This window comes from Ostrea edulis, chromosome 2 (genome assembly GCF_947568905.1).
Source record: "Ostrea edulis chromosome 2, xbOstEdul1.1, whole genome shotgun sequence".
Classification (NCBI taxonomy): Eukaryota; Metazoa; Mollusca; class Bivalvia; order Ostreida; family Ostreidae; genus Ostrea; species Ostrea edulis.
Window position 1 is genome coordinate 70,383,001 of NC_079165.1, and position 20,689 is coordinate 70,403,689.

The window sequence follows — 20,689 nt, forward strand, 5'->3', positions numbered from 1 at the left end:
TTACATTTATCAAACCAAATTGAATGAATACTTGTTGAAAATACATTTGTAAATTATACTTTAATATATTGACTTTTCCCATGATTGTTTGAAAAAAGTACAATGCACATTTTGACCTGCATTCATTATTAATGCATACATTTAGAAAGAAAACATTACAAATGATTCTCTGTAAAATGATTTTTTTATATGAATTAAATTGTCAAAAGTTACGACATAGGTTTGAAATAGATGATGGTAGACATTTCTGAAAAATAATGATTTAAAAGTTTTTAATCCTGGCTCACTTCCTCACTGTCCCTTTGTTGCCTTTTCCGCTCGTTCTTTTTCCTCCCTTTGTCGCCTCCCCTATCTCGATCTTTGGCGATTTCATTGTCAGTTACACCACTACAGATTTGTTTTGTCCTGACAGCCTCTGATTGAAAATACAAATAATTTGGTATTGAAAACAAAGCAAATACTGGTACAGAATCCAACATATGGATCATATGATTAGGTCTTTTAAAGGCAATAACGTATATATTACAGGTGCATATCGATCTATAAACCTTAGTATCTTTATCAAGAACATGATCGTGTATACAATAAACAGTAGATGGAGACAAGCTAAGAGAAAGATGTCCAATGCTCTATAACTTACTTATTATGTCTCTTAATTCTAGATTTGACTTCCCTCTGTTTGTACCTTTCCCACTCCAATTCCAATGAGCACTTAGTTTGTCACCATCAAAAAGGACAGTAATCTCCGAACACATGTTTGAACATTGTCGCCTCCGATGCATATAAGTTTTCCAAGCTTTGAATCACAAAGGTATATTTATATTAGTTAACTGAAAAGACCGTTAAATACGCTTTTGAGTAGGCGACATTTCAAGGTTAAGAATTTAAAATTATTATTATTGTTTTTTTTTTTTAATTGTGTGAATCAATTTGTACATAAAGATTGTTCCCGAGAAGTATGAAGTAATTTTGTTCGCCGGTTTCAATATTATCTTTAAAACATCGCAATCCGGGACCATCGGGAGTCGGCAGTACTAGATTTATCGCCCACCTTTGTACGATTTAGAAAATCGTTTGTATGATTTATTGAATCGTAGTACGATTTACAAAGTCGTTTGTACGATTTAGAAAATCGTTGGTATGATTAATTAAATCGTTTGCACGACTTAAAAAGCCGTTTTTACGATTTAAAAAGTCGTTTGTACGATTTAGAAAGTCGTTTGTACGATTTAGATAATCGTAGAAACAATTTAAAAAGTCCTTTGTACGATTTAGAAACAAATGGAGAAATTCTTGCAACTTTATTCATGAGCTTGATATCAGGATATCTTAAAGTTATGAATATTCATTAAGCACAATCTTTGAATCACGAAAGAAAAGAAAAGAAAAAGAAAATACTCCGCAGTACTTACAAGGTTGGCCACATAATGTTGCACAGGGGATACATAGGCGGATTCAGGAATTTGTGAAAGAGGGGGGGGGGGGGGGTCTAACACTTGATCTTTTAGGTACTTTTCACAATATCCACCCCATCCCATTTACAACCTTTTTGCCCTTGTGATGCCGTTCTGCAAGTCAATGTATATGACCCCCCCACCCCCCCCCCCCCCCCCCACCACCACCACCACCACCAACACACACTGCTGGTATCCCTTTCTGACACCTCATGACATCAGTACACGTGTCAAGGACAGCAAAACTCACATTTCTATTTATAGAATGAATACTATGTGCATGCACGCCTGCATTTTTTAAATTCTTAATTTTCCCGTCAGTCTTTTTTGAGAAATAATTCAATAAATTTGTCAACTGGTTCCGGAAAAACACTTATGAATTTCCGATGCTGGAATTAGATATCCATGTTTCATACCCGTTGCTTTTAGACGAATATTCTTGTAATGTTTATATAATGGATAGAATGGGGCTCTTCGCTTCACTTCTTTAAAAAATGGAACTCCGAATATTATACCAGTTACATTGAAAGTTGGTTCATTAAAAAGATACAAACATGAAGAATGGGATGTTATGTTTGTGTGTTTATGCAGAGGTTAGTTTACAATATTGTGATTTTACATATTTTTCTCTAAATTGTCTGATTAATTTCTTTATGTAATGACCGATAGACTAGTTCACATCCAAAATGGCAGCATGCAAATTAGCTACATGTACATGGTAAAAAAATTCTTCATAATTTTATGTTGAATTTCAAAAAAAAAAAATGAAAAAAAAAATGCAAATGTGATTTCCTGTTGTTGGACGGGGGGGGGGGGGGGGGGGGGGGGGGGGTTCGTCTACGGAAGCAGCATTTATGAGGATGGGAGATCAAACTTCCACCAGAGTTCGTTTGCTCACAAACCATTCTATTCGTAGGTGACGTAATGAGGCCTCGACGGGGAGTTTGGATGGGAGATAACTATTGTTTACTTCTCGCCACTAGATGGCCTGATTCTCGTTTGTTGTCAAGGGCGACGTACACTCTGTATTTTGTTCGCAACGAAGAAGTAGCTGTTGGCGCTATTGTTCAAATATCCTCATTTGATCAAATCGATTTCAAAGATTTCAGCGATTCTTGTAGTGATACAATTTTAACACCATAGTAAGTGATTGTTTGATTTATTCACTTGACGTTAACGGTTTTTATTTCATTTAAATTATAGTACAAGGCCATTTCATAGATTCAAGATTGTCTTATTTTTTAAGCACCATTATGAAAAATAATCTATAGACTCATCTATTTGGAATTACACTGACCACACTTTAACGTTTAAATAAGTAATATGGCATAATACCGTTATCTGCACCGCATATCTTTAATTTAGGTTCATCCACCTCCATCCCCCACCACCACACAGGGGGTTGTTTTAATTTATACTTCTTTTAATTGTGCCATATGTAAATCTTTGAAAATTTGCATATTCCTATAGTAATTTAACGGAATAAACCAAAATTAAAGAGCAAATAACTCTTCCTAAAGGAAAAATAAATCTTACATTTTATCGCGGTGCAGATAACGGTATTATGCCAGTAATATATCAGTGCTAGTAATAAAATATATCAGATTCTAGATGAATATATTAAATCACAATGCTGTCAGATGGGGATAGCGGGGGTGGGGTGGGGGGGTGGATAAGGAAAGTAATTCCTAAATCCCTCAATAAATAGCATTTAAGCTTTAACTATTTTTTCAGGGTATGAGATTTGCATGGTCAATTTTCGAAATTTTAAACACTGAACCTTGTGTGTGTGTGTGTGGGGGGGGGGGGCAACCACTTTGCATTCTTTTAATTTGTTTTACAATAAAAATACAGGCACGTAGCATCATTTGTACATGTATAAGTGGAGGAGCAGCAGCCGGAAGTCAAGTTTAAGGTTTCTAAACTTCTTGTCAAGCCACAAAAAAGAAAAGAAAAAAAGAAGAAAGAATCATGTTAAGAGGGGCGTCAATTTACATCAGTTCAAGGTTAGGCCTACTCCATGATTCTAACGTGCCTGTGATGAATATTGCAACTATTCGAAACTATGCTATATCCTTAATACTTAAGCATTAAAAAATAGATATCTCGTAATGATTTGAAAAGTGGAGATGGAGCACATACATGATTGCTCCCCCCTCTTTGAAAAGTAGTCTAAAAGGGAACATACCCCCTTCTCCTATGCCCTTGTAATGTTATTTTGATAATTCGAATCTGATGAAATGCTACTTAAATTCAATGTTAAGACGATAAATTGGATGATAATTGTTTTTTCTTACTTTTCTATAAGGAGATGGAACAGAATAAAAAGGATCCTTGTTGTCAGGCAGCAGGTAGACTGAAATAATTATATCTAACTTTCTAAATGAGTATTTCAATTATTTTATATTCAAATTCAATTACCAGGCCAACAGGTTTTACTAAATAAATAATGTTACACTTTATTAAAATTTACAACACTCATTGTTTCTAATAATACATGTAGTAAATCATAATATACAGAGTTGTTATTTCAGGCCCAGGGGATGTGCAGTCAGATGTGTCCACCACTTATTCCAGCTCAGTCTCTATACACGAGATCTCTGGTGGACACTCCGAAGCCAGCTCCCCAAAACGGACAGTCTCACGTAAAATTAAGTTTTGCTTTAGTAATCATATCAATGATATATCTAACATTAACCAACTCTAAGGTACCACATCTGATGATCTGAGGTTAAAAATTTTAAACATTGCGCGAATCTAGAAATTTTCTACAAGGGAGAGAGAAGATGGAGGAGAGAGGTGGTGTTATCTATTACAATATGTACTGCTTAATTTGACACTCTAAATTTCTAATAATCAGTAACATGACTGTTGATTAAGTAATTCTAATTATATATCAGACAAGTAATTCTAATTATAAATCAGACAGGCCCAGAATATTTGTCAGTTGTCTTCCTTGTCTTGTCCTTTCTATAATCTGGGAGGAAACTGAGTCTGTGTGGTATTATTAATGAGTTCAAATGAATAATCAAATGAACTACTGATTTACAGTGAGAAAGGTCAGACAAGTGTCTGTGAACAACTTTCATTTCAACAACCTGCAGACTCCACGAAGAGCTGCAGCATTACCACCATCTTTCCCTAATGCCCGCACCCCAGCGTCAACTCATAGCACACATGCCATCATTGGAGGGAATTCAAGACAGAAAACAAAAACAAGACAGGCAGTTGCTCTAGGTACCGACTTATACATGTATTTATCGAAACCTTGTAAAGTGCTTGGTTTTGTATTTGAAAATATAGCTGAAATAAACCAAGTCTTCATGTTTTCATTTTGTATAATATATTCCACTTCAGCTAACAATAATACTGCTGTGACTAAGTGTGCCTTAAATCATAGTTACTAGTAATGCAAATTCTTCATTGTTTTGATTCATCACAGATAAGGCCACTGGTGCTAAGAAAAGTGTTTCAACTCGGAGGAATGAGTAAGTTTACAGATACATTGTACATCATTTTGTGATAAACTGCTAACAAGTAAAGTTATTAGATTGTTACTTGTTAGTTGTACTGTTAGAATATCAGGTTTATACCTTTACAATGACATTCTATACCAAATTATTTACATGCAATGTAATACACACACGATCATATGTTCTTTGGACAGTTGTGAACCAAAAAATCATGACGGTGATCTCATGAAGTTAATACTGGAAGACCAGGAATGTGACAAGTTGTTGCTCAGCATCGAGGAGGGCAAGAGACAAACACAGATGAAGGTGGAAGAACAACAGAAAAATCTGGAAGAAGCAAGGAAATATCACAAAGAGTTGATTTCCAGAAAGATGACCCAGGCAAAGAAAATCAACTCCGTGAATAAAACTGTTGGGTGCAGTGGACATGTGCACGCAGCTCAGGAGGATATCTTGCTTTACCAGATGCTGGCTAATCTGGAGAGAATCCAGAGAGGTCAAGTGAAAGTCCTGGAGACTGAACTCAGTGCTCTAACAGGATTATCCTCAAGGTCTACCACAATGCCTAAACTTCAGAGGTCAAAACCAGCCTTCAGAATTCCCAATCTCGATGTCAGAGAGCTGGAAAATAACACCTTGCCTCCTGTAGGGATGCAAGAGAAGAATATGACAGTAAAACAACCAGCTAAAGTTAAAAACTCTGATGAGGTGTATGACCCAGAGAAAGGATTGAGAAAGCGTAAAGAGTCAACTGTACCAGCTGCATGTGTCCGTCAAGTTCCTCCACTTGATGATACAGGTAGCCTGCCTGCTGTGGGAAAAACGCCTATTATACCAGCTGTCTGTGGTCATAAAGGGAAGAAATTGCTAGCCAGTAGAAATTGTGCGGCCAAACAAAACATGAATCATGACAAAATTTCAAGATCTGTGGTCCTTCCTGATATCAAGGACAGTGACAAAATTAAAATTTTCATTCCAAATATATTTAATTGTAAATCTATCTTATAATTGGTGTGTGTTGTTTAAAGATGTTTTCTGGGATGTGTTTTAAAGGCAGCATTCTCTAGAACTATAGAAGTTTTGAATGCATTTTTTATTTATTTAATTATTTATTGAATATTTTTTCTTTAGTTCTACAGCATTTTATTTTTAATATTTAAAGTAAAGTTTATACAATATTTTGTAGTCTCATACTCTCCTGTATAGGTCCTGTCCACTTCTGACAGATTTGTAGGTGGGTTTTTTTTTTGGGGGGGGGGGGGGGGGTTGACTTTTCCTGAATTCTTCGGGGTCCTGGTATATTTCTTGGGAACCTTCTTGCTAATTTGTTGTATGATATAATGGGCGTTTGTCATAAATACACAATCTGCACATGTATTTTGTGCATGCATTCTATATGTGTCCATGCGTTGCTTTTTGTGTATTTTACTTGACATTTAGTTACTTAGTATGCGAGAAGTTTTTATTCTAGCAACCAAAAACAATGAATGTAATCTCGTTGATTTTCTCATTTCATTAAAATTGAAAACGGATACATTTATTATTATTTAATACATTTATACAAAACCTTTGGTATGTATATATAATGCTATAAGTTTGTAATATTCATGTTGGAAATAGTTTTGCAATCCCATAAAGGAATGTTCTTGTCAGATATTATCGTGATACCTTTCAATCCATTTACAAGACAGTGTTTATATTTCCTTTGAATCCGGTGAAATAGTGCTGAGTGTATTACTTTAGATTTTGAAGGATGTCTAAAACTCAACATCATGTCATTTTAACGGATTTGATGGTAAAGTAAAATGCGTTACAAGAAGTGTATCAGAATACATTTAAGCTTGAAAATATTGCATGTTTTGTTGGTTACATTTTGACTCTGGATCAACATAGTACAATAGAATAGAGCAATGTATATATACTAATTTTTTATCATCTAAGATATTGCTTGTGAAAGTTGTGTTGATGTTAAATGAAAGGATTGAATAAACTATCCTGTTTATTAATAACGAGAAATTCCATTTAAAGTAATACTGTATTTCACATGATTCAAAGGTAAAAATATAAACAATATCAAGTAAATCTAGGATTACTTATTCTTGAATCCTATGGTTGTTTTCATGGTGGAGACCAGAGGTGGATGCCAAAGGGTTGCGATCTTGGGTGGTACATTCTTCCATTCATCCCCAACGTATTGTAATATATGTATATTGTATTTCATAAAATGTTTCCCTCTTAGACTTTCAACTTTTATATGATTTTTTGCCCTCGTCATGAAAAGATTGGGACATATAATGATAATTGTTCTATTGACGAGAAATTGGGGGTGGGGTGGGGGTGGGGGTGGGGGGTTAACGTGTCGACATTGTTTTGGTGATGATTTAGGCAATTGCACGTTGTTTTACATAACATAGGACATTGTCTTGTTGAAAATTTCAGTTGTGTTGACGGTCAAACGGCACAATGACAAGTTAAAGAACAGTATAGATGTACATGTGTAGTCTAACTGAGCAGTCAAATTACCTTCAATGATGACCAAACGGGTTTTGCGGCCACAATAACGCTATATCGCCACAAAACCTGGCATATTCCATTTGGTGTAACTAACGTTCACCTTGACTTTGAAATTTTTTGAGCACAATGGTGTCATCTTAATATAGAAAAAAATTGAGTGTGTCGTCGCAAGATTTGGAGTTGAAAGAAAATTTCCACTGCAACAAGACGCATTTTGATAGGAGCGGAGACACCTCAGTATTTATGTGTCCCTGGTGTCTCATTTGCATTTTTGTGTAGCTGCAACTTCATGAAACGATCCTGACGAGGTGTCGTAACCTTGGGTCGGCCAGTTCAAGGGCAGCCGGCAGTTGTACCAGTCAGTTTAGGGCGTTTGTAGAGACGAGATACTGTTCTTTTGTGGACATTTAGATATATTGCAAAATCGTTTTCAGCAATGGTACCTTCACATTCACGGATTTTTCTTACGGATCCTTACGTATTCCACAAATCCGTAAATGTACACGGATTGTTACGATTTAGACACTTTAAAGAGCTTTTATGAGTTCTTGCGATACATTTACGATTTGTTCCGAGTGAACACGGATAAATACGAGCAATTTACGACATTTTACGAGCTTTTTAGGGATTGTTACAAGTATATTACGGAAATTTACGATTTAGCTTAGCTTTTACGTGTAAATCACGACCTGTTAACGTGTTGACAACGTGCTGTTACGAATAGTTAGGAGTTAGTTACGATTGTTTACGTTTTTGACTCAAAAGTGTTCGCAATTGGCTTTGTATCATCATTCGACAACTGACATTAATGTGTAACCTCTTTAATGTCTTGATAGCAACTGACAGAAACTGTTAGATTTTGCATCTTTTACACCTTTCCTTAATCGTAAAGTTTAAGTATGTACTCGTAAAGTAATCGTGTCTATACGTTTAGCGCTCGTAATGACTCTGAACAATTCGTAAAGCGATTGTAACCCGACGTGAATGAAATAGTAAATCACTTATACCTGTGTCACATTACACTGCGATTAGGTATCCGACTAGGTAGCGGGTTCTGAGCGGCCTGAGAATGCCAAAATCTGAAAAGTGTCCGGCCGGGGACCATGCGGTGAGAACACGCCATTCAGGGCCCGTATACCCCACCGGCAGCTTTTAGCGCGGAGTTAAATCCTGGCGATGTCAACCCCATCGTAAGATAACGCTCACGTGCTTCAGCGAGTTGTAGACGTAGGAACGGCAGTCTCAGATGCCTCGGAGGATTGGCCATGTCGATGTTGATGGCAACAGCGTCGATGATGATGTTGGAGATGATGACGATGACGATAGGTATATATACACCAGTTTGCAATTGCCTTAATTGCACTTAACACGCATGAAAAGGCAAAGGTCACCGAACGATACCCGGATGTTCTCAGAACGGACATCGTCCGGGCTTCATCCGATACCCCTCAGGTGTGCGAGCGGTGACCGCACGGGGGTACCTAGTCCGTACGATGTCCGTATGGGTACCGGACGTACCCCTCCCGGTTACCTACCGATAACCTTACGGATATCGGGCGGCCACCAACACCATCATTCCATACGCTCCCCGCCCGGTAAACATACGGCTGCCTTCCTTGTCCCGCCCGAGGTGCGGGCGGTATATGAGGAGAGCTAATCACCCGGCAGACTTGGAAATGTGTCCCTACGGTGTTAGATCTTGACAGGTCCCCCACCGATACCTATACCTCGGCCCGGTACCCGCTAGTAATGTGACACAGGCATTAGGCATTCGTAATAATCCGTACACAACTCGTAATATATCCGTAACATATCGTAAACTAACCGCAAAGATTCGTAAAAAAACCAAACTTTTTACGAGTGTTTTACGGATTCTTACGAGCAGTTTACGAGTTCTCGCGACCAGTTTACGATACTTACGGATTATTACAAGTTATTTACGGAAAATGAAATCCGTGGACATGTACAATCGTGAATTTTTTTTTTTTTGGATATGTCAAAAAATTTGCCCCTACTTTCACGGATCCTTACGAGTTGTGACGAGTTATTAACGGATACCGACGAGTGTTTTACGAATGCTTGCGATTGACTACGAGTGGGAGATCCGTAAGGACTCGTAAGAAAAATCCGTGAGTGTGAAGGTGGTATAAGTCGAGAAGCATACATGTAGCCTTCATGAAAGCCATACCTCTCGACTTATCTAAAGAGAATACGTTTTCGGTGTTTCCAGCCAAACAATAACTACACTGTCCTCTTGTTATTGTGTTTCTTTTGCATGTCAGTATATTCATCAATTGAAATTGTTCTTATTTTAGAGAAAAGGTCACTCGCGCCATGTGTGTAGTATACATGTAGTTTATATCGCGAAATATTACAATGAAACAAAAATATTAAAGAAACACATATACGCCACACGTACTCCTAGGCACTTAATCCTACCTCTGATATATCCAAGGGTCCGTGTTTGCCCAGCTCTCTAATATTTTGTATTCCTTGTAGGAGTTATGAGATTGATCACTTTGTTATCTTCACCTATCATTCAAACTGCTTTATCAAAAGTGGGAGCGGTCGCATCGTGAGGAAAATAGTGATCGTATTTGATTGATTGATTGTTTGTTTTGACGTCCCATCGGGAATTTTTCATTCGAAGTTCAACACAACTTTGATATTGAGACTTCACCAGCTGTAGGTGAAGTACCACAATTTTAGACCTATGTTTGTTCTTTAACGTGCCAACCCTCCTCTGTACCCCTTGCTTGTCGTAAGAAGCACTAAATGTGGCGGTCCTTCGCTTAAACCGCTAAAACCGAGATCCCGTGTCACAACAGGTGTGACACAATAAAGATCCCTCCCTGCTCAAAGGACGTAAGCGCCGAGCATAGGCTTAAAATTTGCAGCCCTTCACCGGCAATGGTGACGTCTATATGAGTGAAATATTCTCGAGAGGGACGTTAGGCAATATCCAATTAATCTAAATCCATTTAAAGTTCTAGTACCTAGTACATAGTTTGCTTCTTGGATGGTGTATGGAAAAAATGTTATTAAAAGTGTCTAAAATAGTTTATTTTTTAACTCGCTACCCTCTACATAAGCAGTACGGGAATATCCGTTGATTGCTTGACTTTCTAGGCTGCTAATTCTCTGTTTCTTGAGTTGGTCCACAATTTACTTTCTTTTTTGTTCTCTGTATTAATTTTTTTTTATTAAAATATTTTTTTCCGAGTCCACCAATTAGCGCCAATTTTTTCACGTTTGATCGCAGTTATCCCGCCTTTTTGTACCGGTAGTCACAGCGACGATTAATCATTAAAATAATGAATTCCAATGAAGAAATAAGCATTTGTTTTCAAACTTTACAAAAATCATTATGTAAATCAAGATCTCCATAACTAACAACGAAAGTGGCAAACATTGAAACATATTTATTTAACATCATAGATACATAACACTGACATTCCAAAATCAATTCATAAATACACATAAAACAAAATAAATTATATAAACATGCATACATGGAGAGAGAGAGAGAGAGAGAGAGAGAGAGAGATTAAACTTTGGGTAGAAACATCCCATTTTATTTTATTCATATATATATATATATAATTATATATATATATATATATATATATATATATATATATATGTATGTATGTGTATATATATATATATATATATATATATATTCAATGAATTCTTTTTTCTTGGTATCGGGGTGGAATAAAGTCAAAAAATTAAATCCAATACTCAAACTTTTATTTATAGCGCGTTGGCCCTGCGGGATCGTAAGTAGATTTTTAAACATTGTACATTATATGTATAAATATTAAAGAATCTACAAGTAATTGAAATGGAAATCGTCATTAACCCCTACGTCATAGACAGTAGTAAGAATAAGAAATTAAATCTTTGAAATGATAACAATAAACAGATTATCCTACACAGTATGTACATATTCTGAGACACAATTGTCCGATGACAGGTCTTGGTGTATTGTTTGGATAATATTAGCGTTCCAAAAGTTCATATATCAATCTCGTCATACGAGCAAAACAAACCAGGTCTGTTTTGTGACTTTGAGCATCTTATGATCACTATTTGATACGGAATTCAGTAGTCCTAGTCTAATAAAACATGTAGAACACCAAACGTTTACCACAAACGAATACTGTCTCTAGTGTATGCTGCTCTACAATACTATTATTTCAAAATGGAGGTTGTTAATGGAAAATTGGTCTGGATTAATTTTCAAATGTCTGAGAGAAAAGACCGGGTATCAAAATGAACTGATTAATAATGAATAAAGGAAACCACTCCAATCAGCACTGGTGATAAATAATTAGAAAGATACGAATCCTGCACAACAAGCTTACGATCGCCACTCGACATTTCTAAGTCAAATAATTAACATCATTGGATACATCTCAATGCCGCATTTCCAGTACACCATGGAAAGGACGATTGCGTATTGTGTCTTAATGTTGATGTTCAGAAACGTTGAGTCCTATTCTTTGGATGACGTAATGTTGCTGCACCGAAGTTTGTTGAACACAACTGTTTACGACAAAACTCTGCGACCGGGAAAAAACCAAAGTGAACCGCTGACAATAAAGATGAGAATGATTCTGGATAACCTGGTAGGTATCGATGAACTCGCTGGAACTATGCAAATAACGGCAAAACTCCAGATTAGTTGGGCTGACGATAGAATAACGTGGGATCCAAATAATTTTAGCGGAATTAAGAAAGCATTGTTCCAAAAAGGAGACATCTGGGTACCTGATATGTACGCCATGTCAACTCTTTCCGAAAACTATGGTTTTGGAACGGATACATTCAAAATAAAGTACTCTCACAACGGAGTGGCCACCTGGGAGGTGTCTCAAATGTTTTGGACTACTTGTAAAATAGATGTTGTATATTACCCCTTGGATGATCAATCCTGCTTTTTTACCTTCACTCCCAATGGGTACACCGCTGACGACGTTAAAATTCAGGTTAGTGGTACAGGGGTAATAATGGACAATTACAAAGGGAACAGTGTTTGGAAACTTAAAACTGCACGTGCTAGTGTTATAAGCGCATTGTCGTCGGAACCCGATATCTTCGTGATTTCAGTGATATACGAGCGACGGTCTACCATTTACATTTTAACTGCCATTGTTCCTGTGGCGCTGATGGGATTCGTTCATCTTTTAGTATTTGTTCTGCCAGACGACTCTGGAGAGCGTGTAGGGTTTTCTGTGACAATTCTCCTATCCTTAGCAGTTTACCAAAGCATGCTGAGTGATGCATTACCAAAAGCATCAGAGCCGGAGATGCCTTTGTTGAGTGTGAAGATTTTCGCGGATCTCTTAATCAGTTCTCTGATTCAGGCTTGTGTCGTGGTCAGTCAGTACTTATTCGTTAAGGAACAGAAGAAAGAAGAGCCACCCATAGTCATCAAAGGGTTTGTTTGGTGTCTCTTGTACATGAAGAGGAAGCGGTCAGTGAAGCATGAAGATGAACGAGAAGAAGATGAACCCGAAAAAGAGGGAACATATTGGAAAATTCACACAAAGAATACTGTAGACATGTTCTTGTTCAGGAGAGTTTTTAACATCACATGTGGATGTTTCTTTTTCCTTGCAGTATTAGGAACGAACACGGTTTTAGTATTCTTTCTTATGGAGAAGACCATTTAAGTACATGTAGTTCATTGAATTGCTTACATAGTGTATATGTATATCTATATTCCAAACCCATTGAAATAAGAAAAAAATGAACTGCTTGTTGTATTTACAGTTGATTTTGAAATCCATCGGTGTATTCTTAATTTGTAATAAATGCAGAGATATTGTAATATGATATGATCGTTTTTTAAAAAGCTCCTGATATTTTTCTCTCCACAAAATCACTAATGCGAGAGCTAGAACACCAATGTGACATTTTTCTATTGGCTACACTGCTAGGACATCAATATTTTTATGATATACATTACATGGAAAAATATGCCACAGCATATGCCAGAAGTGGTGTAAATCAAATTTAAAGAATTTTTAGTAAATCTGAAATAGCAAAACTTTTATCAAATCAACATCAAAACGTATTACTTTTCAACAATTTACACGAACATTCCTCACGATAAATTAAAGATTAGACCTTTTACATCATAGACAGTTGCTTCTTCAACAAAAAACGGAAAAGGGAAATATTCATATCCTAAAATTACTTTGTTAAACAAAACTCCAATTCCACGCACAAGTACCCTAAAATTAAAAATATGCTGGAACTCTCCATTGACAACATCTTCGTAGTCTTTGATGATCAGGTCTTTCAACAGTCTTACAATGCCTATGAGCACGAATTGTGCTCCTTTGTTAGCTGACCTGCTTTTGTATTCTTATGAAGCAAAGATTATTCAAAAGATTCAAAAGAAAAAAATTATTGTTGTGGCATTCAACTTGACATTAAGATATATCGACGATGTTTTATTTATTTACAAATCTAGTTTTCTTTCTTATGTCAATTTGATATATCCCTGTGAACTCGAAATAAAAGACACAAAAGAGCCCTCTACATTTGCTTCGTACTTAGATATTTTCTTAAAAATAAATATTAACGACAAAACTAACAACTCAACTTTATGACAAATGGGATGATTTCAACTTCTCCTTCGTCAACTTTCCACATTTATGTAGCAATATTCCACTTTCACCTACATATGATGTTTACATGTATATCTCTCAACTGATTCGGTACGCAAGAGCTCGTTCTGCGTATGATAAGTTTTTAAATGGAGGCAAACTACTGACTAACAAGTCGATGGTACAGGGGTTTCAATAGTCTCGTTTAAAGTCAGCATTTCGCAAATTCTATGGTCATTACAATGATCTAGTTTGTCAATACAACCTATCATTGGGTCAGATGCTGTTTGACGTATTTCATACAGATTGTTAGGCCATTCTTGGCACACTGATTCTGACTACGGATGACTCCGTTTACCTGATCAAGATATAGGGCTCATGACGGGTATGACCGGTCGACAGGGGACGCTTACTCCTCCTAGGAATCTGATCCCACCTCTGGTATATTTGCGCAACTCTCTATTTTGTATTTTTTTTTAGGAATCATGAGATTGATCACTGTTCGTTATCTTCACCTTTCATATGATTAAAACATTTCATGGTTAATTCTACAAAGAAAACAATTCCAAATCATAGTCAGTCTTTATTTACCATCGGTGAAATTGCAAAAATATTACACAAGACGACTAGTCAAAAATTCAATCCATTGTTGCACATACATGTGCGTGCTTTTTTGTAATCATGGGATCATTTTCAGGGATTTATAAAATAAAAATAATACCCCAAAGGAATTTACAAAATTTTGATCACTGCTTGATTTATTTCACTGAAATTTTTACATTGGATTGACTTAGTCTATAGAAAGATCATGTTTATTAAATATTTTTAAAAGAGAATATTTTCATAGATAACCGTTGATAAAAATTTAGATAACCTATCTCTTTATAAAGCATGCAATAAAATTGATCATTTACTGCAAATATTTTCCGATATTTTTTTTATCAAGGCGGATAACTCTTCCAAAAAGTTGCAAGTGCAAAGCAATCGACTTTTTATTATTTACCAGTCATGTGAATTATATGCATTTCGCTTTCATCATTATTTAACAATAAACATTTTCCTTAATTCATAACATTCAAAATTCCACTGTCTCCTTTCTTTACGTATTGAATACCTTTAGAATTACTTATATATATTAAATTTTCAGTAAGTTTCATACTACTTTAAATCCCGATATATCGTGTTTAAAACTACTTTTTTTTTTTTCTTTTTTTTTTTTTTTTTATCAAACTTCACTGTCAGAATTACGTTTTCTTATTTTCCATTCCGTTCAATTATTTCATCCCTTTAAGTTGGATATGTACATTTGGATATGCTTCTGTTTCACAGAGCGCGCCTGATTTGTCTACGCCGACCACAAAGTGTACACCATTCTGTAATCATGGAAAATGGTGTACACTTTTTGTTGTACACCCTCTACACCCTGTACAGGGCATGTGTTGGTAAATGCACCGAAAACTTAAATATGGCTGACAAATAGTGAGACGGAAAATGTGCAGATGTTTCCCTCCGTGTGCTATTGGTTGTAAAGTATATAAGAGAATAATCCCAGTGTATTGTATGTAGTTATTTACAAGGGCTTAGAATATATTTTAAAGAATAAATGAAAACGATTGATATTTCGTACAACTACCAAAAAAAAAAAAAAAAAGTTCGGTGTCAAAAAAAACCATCCAATATTTTGGAGTATGCCCTGGTATTTTTCGGATGTCTGTAGGTACTTATAAATGCACATTTAGATATATTTTTGTAAAAGAAAAAAATGTGAAATTCTAGAAATTATTTGATTTGTGATTTATTTGCATTAAATTCATTTATTCTACCTTGAGGATCTCCTCAGCTACTGAATGTCCATATTGAATATACTAAACTACACCGAATAGCACTTGATTATAAGTTGTGCACCGACTACACCGGGTGTACAACAATGCAGACAAATCAAGCGCGACCATAATATTTTTGGTATATGAGATATGGCTCATCCTTTTTGTTCACTCACTCCTTCTATTGATTTGTCGGTTTTTCTGTCTGAAATATACTTGATGGATGTGAAAAAAATTGTTCAGGAGAATGGATTAGATACTATTCGTGTTCCTGCAGTCTTTTGTTCTGGAGAAATTGATCCTCTCTCTGGCAAATTAACATTATTGTCCACTGTCTTATCGCCTTCCAAGGAAGAAATCTCTTTTTTAGAAAAAGTTTCTTTCTTTGTCAGACTTCCTTTCTTGTCTTTCGGTTTTTTACCATCCATTGATGGTCTCTCTTGTTTAGAACTTGTTCCATTTTTTAACAATTTTTCATTTTTGCCGGCATTTGTCTTGAAACTGAATGATGGTCTTTCCTTTTTAGATATTGATTCCTTCATTGAAAAATTCTCATTTTTTCCCTTTGTTTTTTTACCATCCATTAATGGTCTTTCCAATTTAGGAATGGATTCTTTCTTCGTCAGAGATTTTCCAGTTTTGCTCCCTGGTTTGTTGCCATCCAACGATAACCCCTCTCTTATAAGGATTGATTCTTTCTTTGTCGGAGAGTTTCCTATTTTGCCCGTAGGTTTATTACCATTCGACGATGGTCTTTCAATAGAAGAAATCGAATTTTTCCTTGTCAGAGAGTTTCCCATTTTGCTCACTGGTTTTTGGTCATTCGACGATAGTTCCTTCATTGTAGAAATCGATTTTTTCCTTGTCAGTGAGTTTCCCATTTTCCCCGCCGGCTTTTTGCCATCTGTCGGTGGTCTCTCTTTTGTAGAAACCGATTCTATCTTAGTTAAAGCTTTTCCAAGTTTAACTGTTGGTTTTTTGCCATTCGACAATCGTTTCTGTATTGAGGATTTTTCTGTTTTTATTGCAGAGTTTCCATTCTTGTTCAGCTTTTCTTTTATACACATTCCATCATTTTGATTACATACTTTACACTCTTTGGGACAAGAGGAATTGCAGAATTTACCGTAATACCCCTTTTCACATCCAAAGTGGCAGATTCCAGTTGTTGGACGACACCGCCCTCTGAGACAGTTTGTACACTTCTTCTCACAGTGCTCACCATAATATTCCCGAGCACACTGAACGCATTTTCCATTATCTGCATTACAAATATAGCAGTTCTGTTCGCAGTCTTGTTGACAAATAGGTCCCCATTTGGTCGGCTTACAGGCGGTGCATTTTCCGGTGTTCATTTCGCAAGAGAAGCAGAGAACGCATTTGAAATAGCAATGGGGACCAAACCACCCGTCTAGACAAGATGTGCACCTACCAGTGGACTGCTCACACGACGGACATGTATTTGGACAGGTATCTTCACATTTCTCACCATAGAATCCTTTCAAACATTGTTCACATATTCCTGTACTGTTATCACAGGAGTCCTCTTCACAGTTAAGACACACCGTATCAGCTGTAAATTAAAAATGTTAATATCATGATAATGATAATAATAATAAATCTTGAATCTAAACTGTTAACAATGTGCTTATTTTAACTGAAAGTAGTTCCACCCTCATGTGGCGTCATAAGATTTTGCAAAATCAATTATCTATTTAGGTTTATTCATGACATTACCATACATTTTGTCGGAATATTTTCCAATGGTTATTAAGAATTTTTTTTTATCAAACATAATATTTCAATAGTCTACGTGATATGTTTCAAAATATGGAATCCAAGGGCAATAACTCGGCTTTTATTGAATCCTTTATCAAGTTCATTATGCGATAAATTTTCTCTCTTTTCTTTTGAATAGTTTTGTAGAGATAGAGCTTAATGAAATCATTATGAATACTTGAATACTGTCATGTCGTTTTAACCAGTTTTTGTGAAATTGAGATAATGCTGTTGAAGAAAAATTGCAATTTTCTGACGTTGATATATGATTTTGTATATGTATATTTCGCATTTTATAAAGTGAGATGACCTACATATTTTATTTGATAATTTATTAGTTTTAACTCTAATCAATTCAAATAAATACACATTTTAAACTTTTTTCAGATAATAATGCGAGTATGGAGTTACCTTAAATGATACGTCTATACAGTAGCATATAAACGTAATACGTTTGATGTATTACACTGCTTCTTACTAAATGCATTAAAAGGTCGTGTTATTTACAAAAAATGAACCTTCCCATGATTTAAGATGTAATCCATTTCTTTATACACTGCTTCATTGTTTCTGTTTAACAAGGAAAAGTAATACGTATTGTGACACATTACATCGCTATCGCATTACTCTACTAATAATTTATTTTGTTGCTTCGTTTTGAATTTAAATGTAAACATCTACTAAGTACAAATGGAATTTCTTTCATTAATACAAAAACGATATACAGTGAATGAAAACTGTAGAATTATTTCCACCTTTTTGAATCATCATGAATAATGACTCCTTTAATTTTCATATCGTTTATGATGTATATAATTCATAAAACATCAACAAATTAAGCAATCCAATTGTTCATACGGCCATCCGAAAAATCCTGGATTTACCACTGATCGCTTCCAAAATTGCATCACTAGTTGTCAGTGAAAGGGTAGAATATTACCATGTTTTGTAACTATAGATATAAAATATAATCTGCTTACAAACAGACAAGCATAAATCCATGCCATTAACATAAATACCGTGATAGAGTTAGTAGTTAAAGGTTATGACTAATAGTTTATTATTAATTTTATTGTTAAAGGAATGGAATTTGCAAAATGATCATCGTTAATGAAAACAAGTGCGACAAACTTTAAAATTCAAGTTAATTCCACATTTAAAAATTCCAGAGGACGGAAGCCTTACCTTTTTTCCTGTTCGGATTTCTCCTCGATTTGTCTTGTCCTTGGGTCAAGGCGAATACAATGCATGTTATAATTATGATTATTACATATGCCAATCGTAACATCGTTTAGGTTTTTTTGGTTTTTCCACATATGTTGAAGAAAAAACGAGACATTTTAACTAGTACAGTTGTATGCATAATTAATTTTGTTTGACTATACGTCATCAAGCTGAAACGCCTTCAAGCGGAAACTGGCAAGCAATAACAACTTGAAATTTGAAGATCGTTAAAGTACATTTTTCACAAACCAAACTCATTTGTCAAATTTGTGTGCATAGACATAATCACTATAAACTTGACAATAAAGAAATGTAGAACCCTTGGCAATCTTTTTATTTTGTTGAAAAATCATTCTTTCGATTTGTCCATCGGAAGGAATGCACTAAAATCAAATACCCTCATCGAAGCTTAAGAAGCTATCAACTAGATGACGGCTATTACAAAGTTGCGTCTCTCTCAAACTATAGTGTTTCCAGGCATGAGGTCCCTCTTTGACAAAATGTACAAAATTACAACGAAGCCTAAAGAACAAACATCCGAATCATTGACAGCGTTAATAAGTGCAACATAATCGAATTCTGACATACAAAACTAAAGTCAAGTTAAAATCGGTATAGATCGCCATGATAGCTTCAAACTATGTGCCAATATCGACCTGTAACATCTGCGATGACATAATTTATTGCAGCCTTTAAGCATTTGAAATGCTACCGTTTTCTTAATGACAAATGAACATTTGTTTTCTAACTGATGAATTTCTTCAAAACAGAAATTCAAGACCACATAGTTTTGCTAACATAGGAATATTGCTGATTTTATTTTCATAATTATATTTTGTTTGTATCTTTAGATAAATAGCAAAATTTGGTTCTTAAATATGCAATAAGAATTTACATCCATATCATTGGAACAAAAGGTCCATGCGCCTCAATGGTCACACGCGTTACACGGAGCAGATCTTCAATAGACAGCTCAATCAACCAATTAAATCTTAATAATGTTTAACAGAAAATGAAAATAAACTCTTACTTTCCAGATTTAGTTTTGTTTTCATGAAGAGTATGGAGCAAATCATGTAGTGTATTTTCACTATTTATGAGATTGTGGTTCCCTGAGTCCCCAGTGACCAGTCTAAGAGTAATTAATTTCAATATTCATAACCCCATATTTATATTTCCTATGTTTTTTTGTTTTTTTTTTTTTACATTTGATATATCTACCTAATGAATACTCTGCAGTTGTGAACAATACGTGTATGTATCTAATGTTATGCTACAGCTGTTAACAATACGTGTATGTATCTAATGTTATGCTACAGTTGTTAACAATACGTGTATGTATCTAATGTTTACGCTACAGTTGTGAACAATACGTGTATGTATCTAATGAGTACGCTACAGTTGTGAACAATGCGCGTATGTATCTAATGAGTACTCTACAGTTGTGAACAATACGTGTATGTATCTAATGAGTACTCTACAGTTGTGAACAATACGTGTATGTATCTAATGTTTACGCTACAGTTGTGAACAATACGTGTATGTATCTAATGAGTACTCTACAGTTGTGAACGATACGTGTATGTATCTAATGAGTACGCTACAGTTGTGAACAATACGTGTATGTTTCTAATGTTATGCTACAGTTGTGAACGATACGTGTATGTATCTAATGAGTACTCTACAGTTGTGAACAATACGTGTATGTATCTAATGAGTACGCTACAGTTGTGAACAATATGATTATGTATTTAATGAGTACGCTACAGTTGTGAACAATACGTGTATGTATCTAATGA

The 20,689-nt window shown here is 35.4% G+C and overlaps 2 protein-coding genes and 1 long non-coding RNA gene across 3 annotated transcripts; 1 reads left to right on the forward strand and 2 right to left on the reverse strand.

The window, feature by feature from the left end:
* Nucleotides 1–109: 109 nt before the first annotated feature.
* LOC130052373 (uncharacterized) lies at nucleotides 110–1,413 on the reverse strand. The gene is made up of 2 exons (XR_008800699.1): nucleotides 641–1,413; nucleotides 110–415 (listed from the first exon to the last, which is right to left on the reverse strand). It is a non-coding gene; the product is annotated as an uncharacterized LOC130052373 (long non-coding RNA).
* Nucleotides 1,414–12,051: 10,638 nt separating this feature from the next.
* On the forward strand, nucleotides 12,052–13,122 carry LOC125680037 (acetylcholine receptor subunit beta-like). The gene has a single exon (XM_048919482.2). It carries the CDS (start codon nucleotides 12,052–12,054, stop codon nucleotides 13,120–13,122), a length of 1,071 nt encoding a protein of 356 aa, XP_048775439.2.
* A 1,511-nt stretch (nucleotides 13,123–14,633) lies between these two features.
* On the reverse strand, nucleotides 14,634–19,882 carry LOC125681699 (uncharacterized). The gene is made up of 2 exons (XM_048921889.2): nucleotides 18,852–19,882; nucleotides 14,634–17,460 (listed from the first exon to the last, which is right to left on the reverse strand). Exons 1-2 carry the CDS (start codon nucleotides 18,952–18,954, stop codon nucleotides 16,127–16,129), a joined length of 1,437 nt encoding a protein of 478 aa, XP_048777846.1. The 5' UTR covers nucleotides 18,955–19,882; the 3' UTR covers nucleotides 14,634–16,126.
* Nucleotides 19,883–20,689: the final 807 nt, after the last annotated feature.

Excerpts from the sequence above, each read along its gene's own strand:
- LOC125681699 (XM_048921889.2), bottom strand. The coding sequence starts at position 18,954 with ATGTTACGATTGGCATATGTAATAATCATAATTATAACATGCATTGTA. Across the intron at positions 17,461-18,851 it reads AAATCCGAACAGGAAAAAAG|CTGATACGGTGTGTCTTAAC; the intron begins GTAAGGCTTCCG and ends TTTAATTTACAG.
- LOC125680037 (XM_048919482.2), top strand. The coding sequence starts at position 12,052 with ATGAGAATGATTCTGGATAACCTGGTAGGTATCGATGAACTCGCTGGA.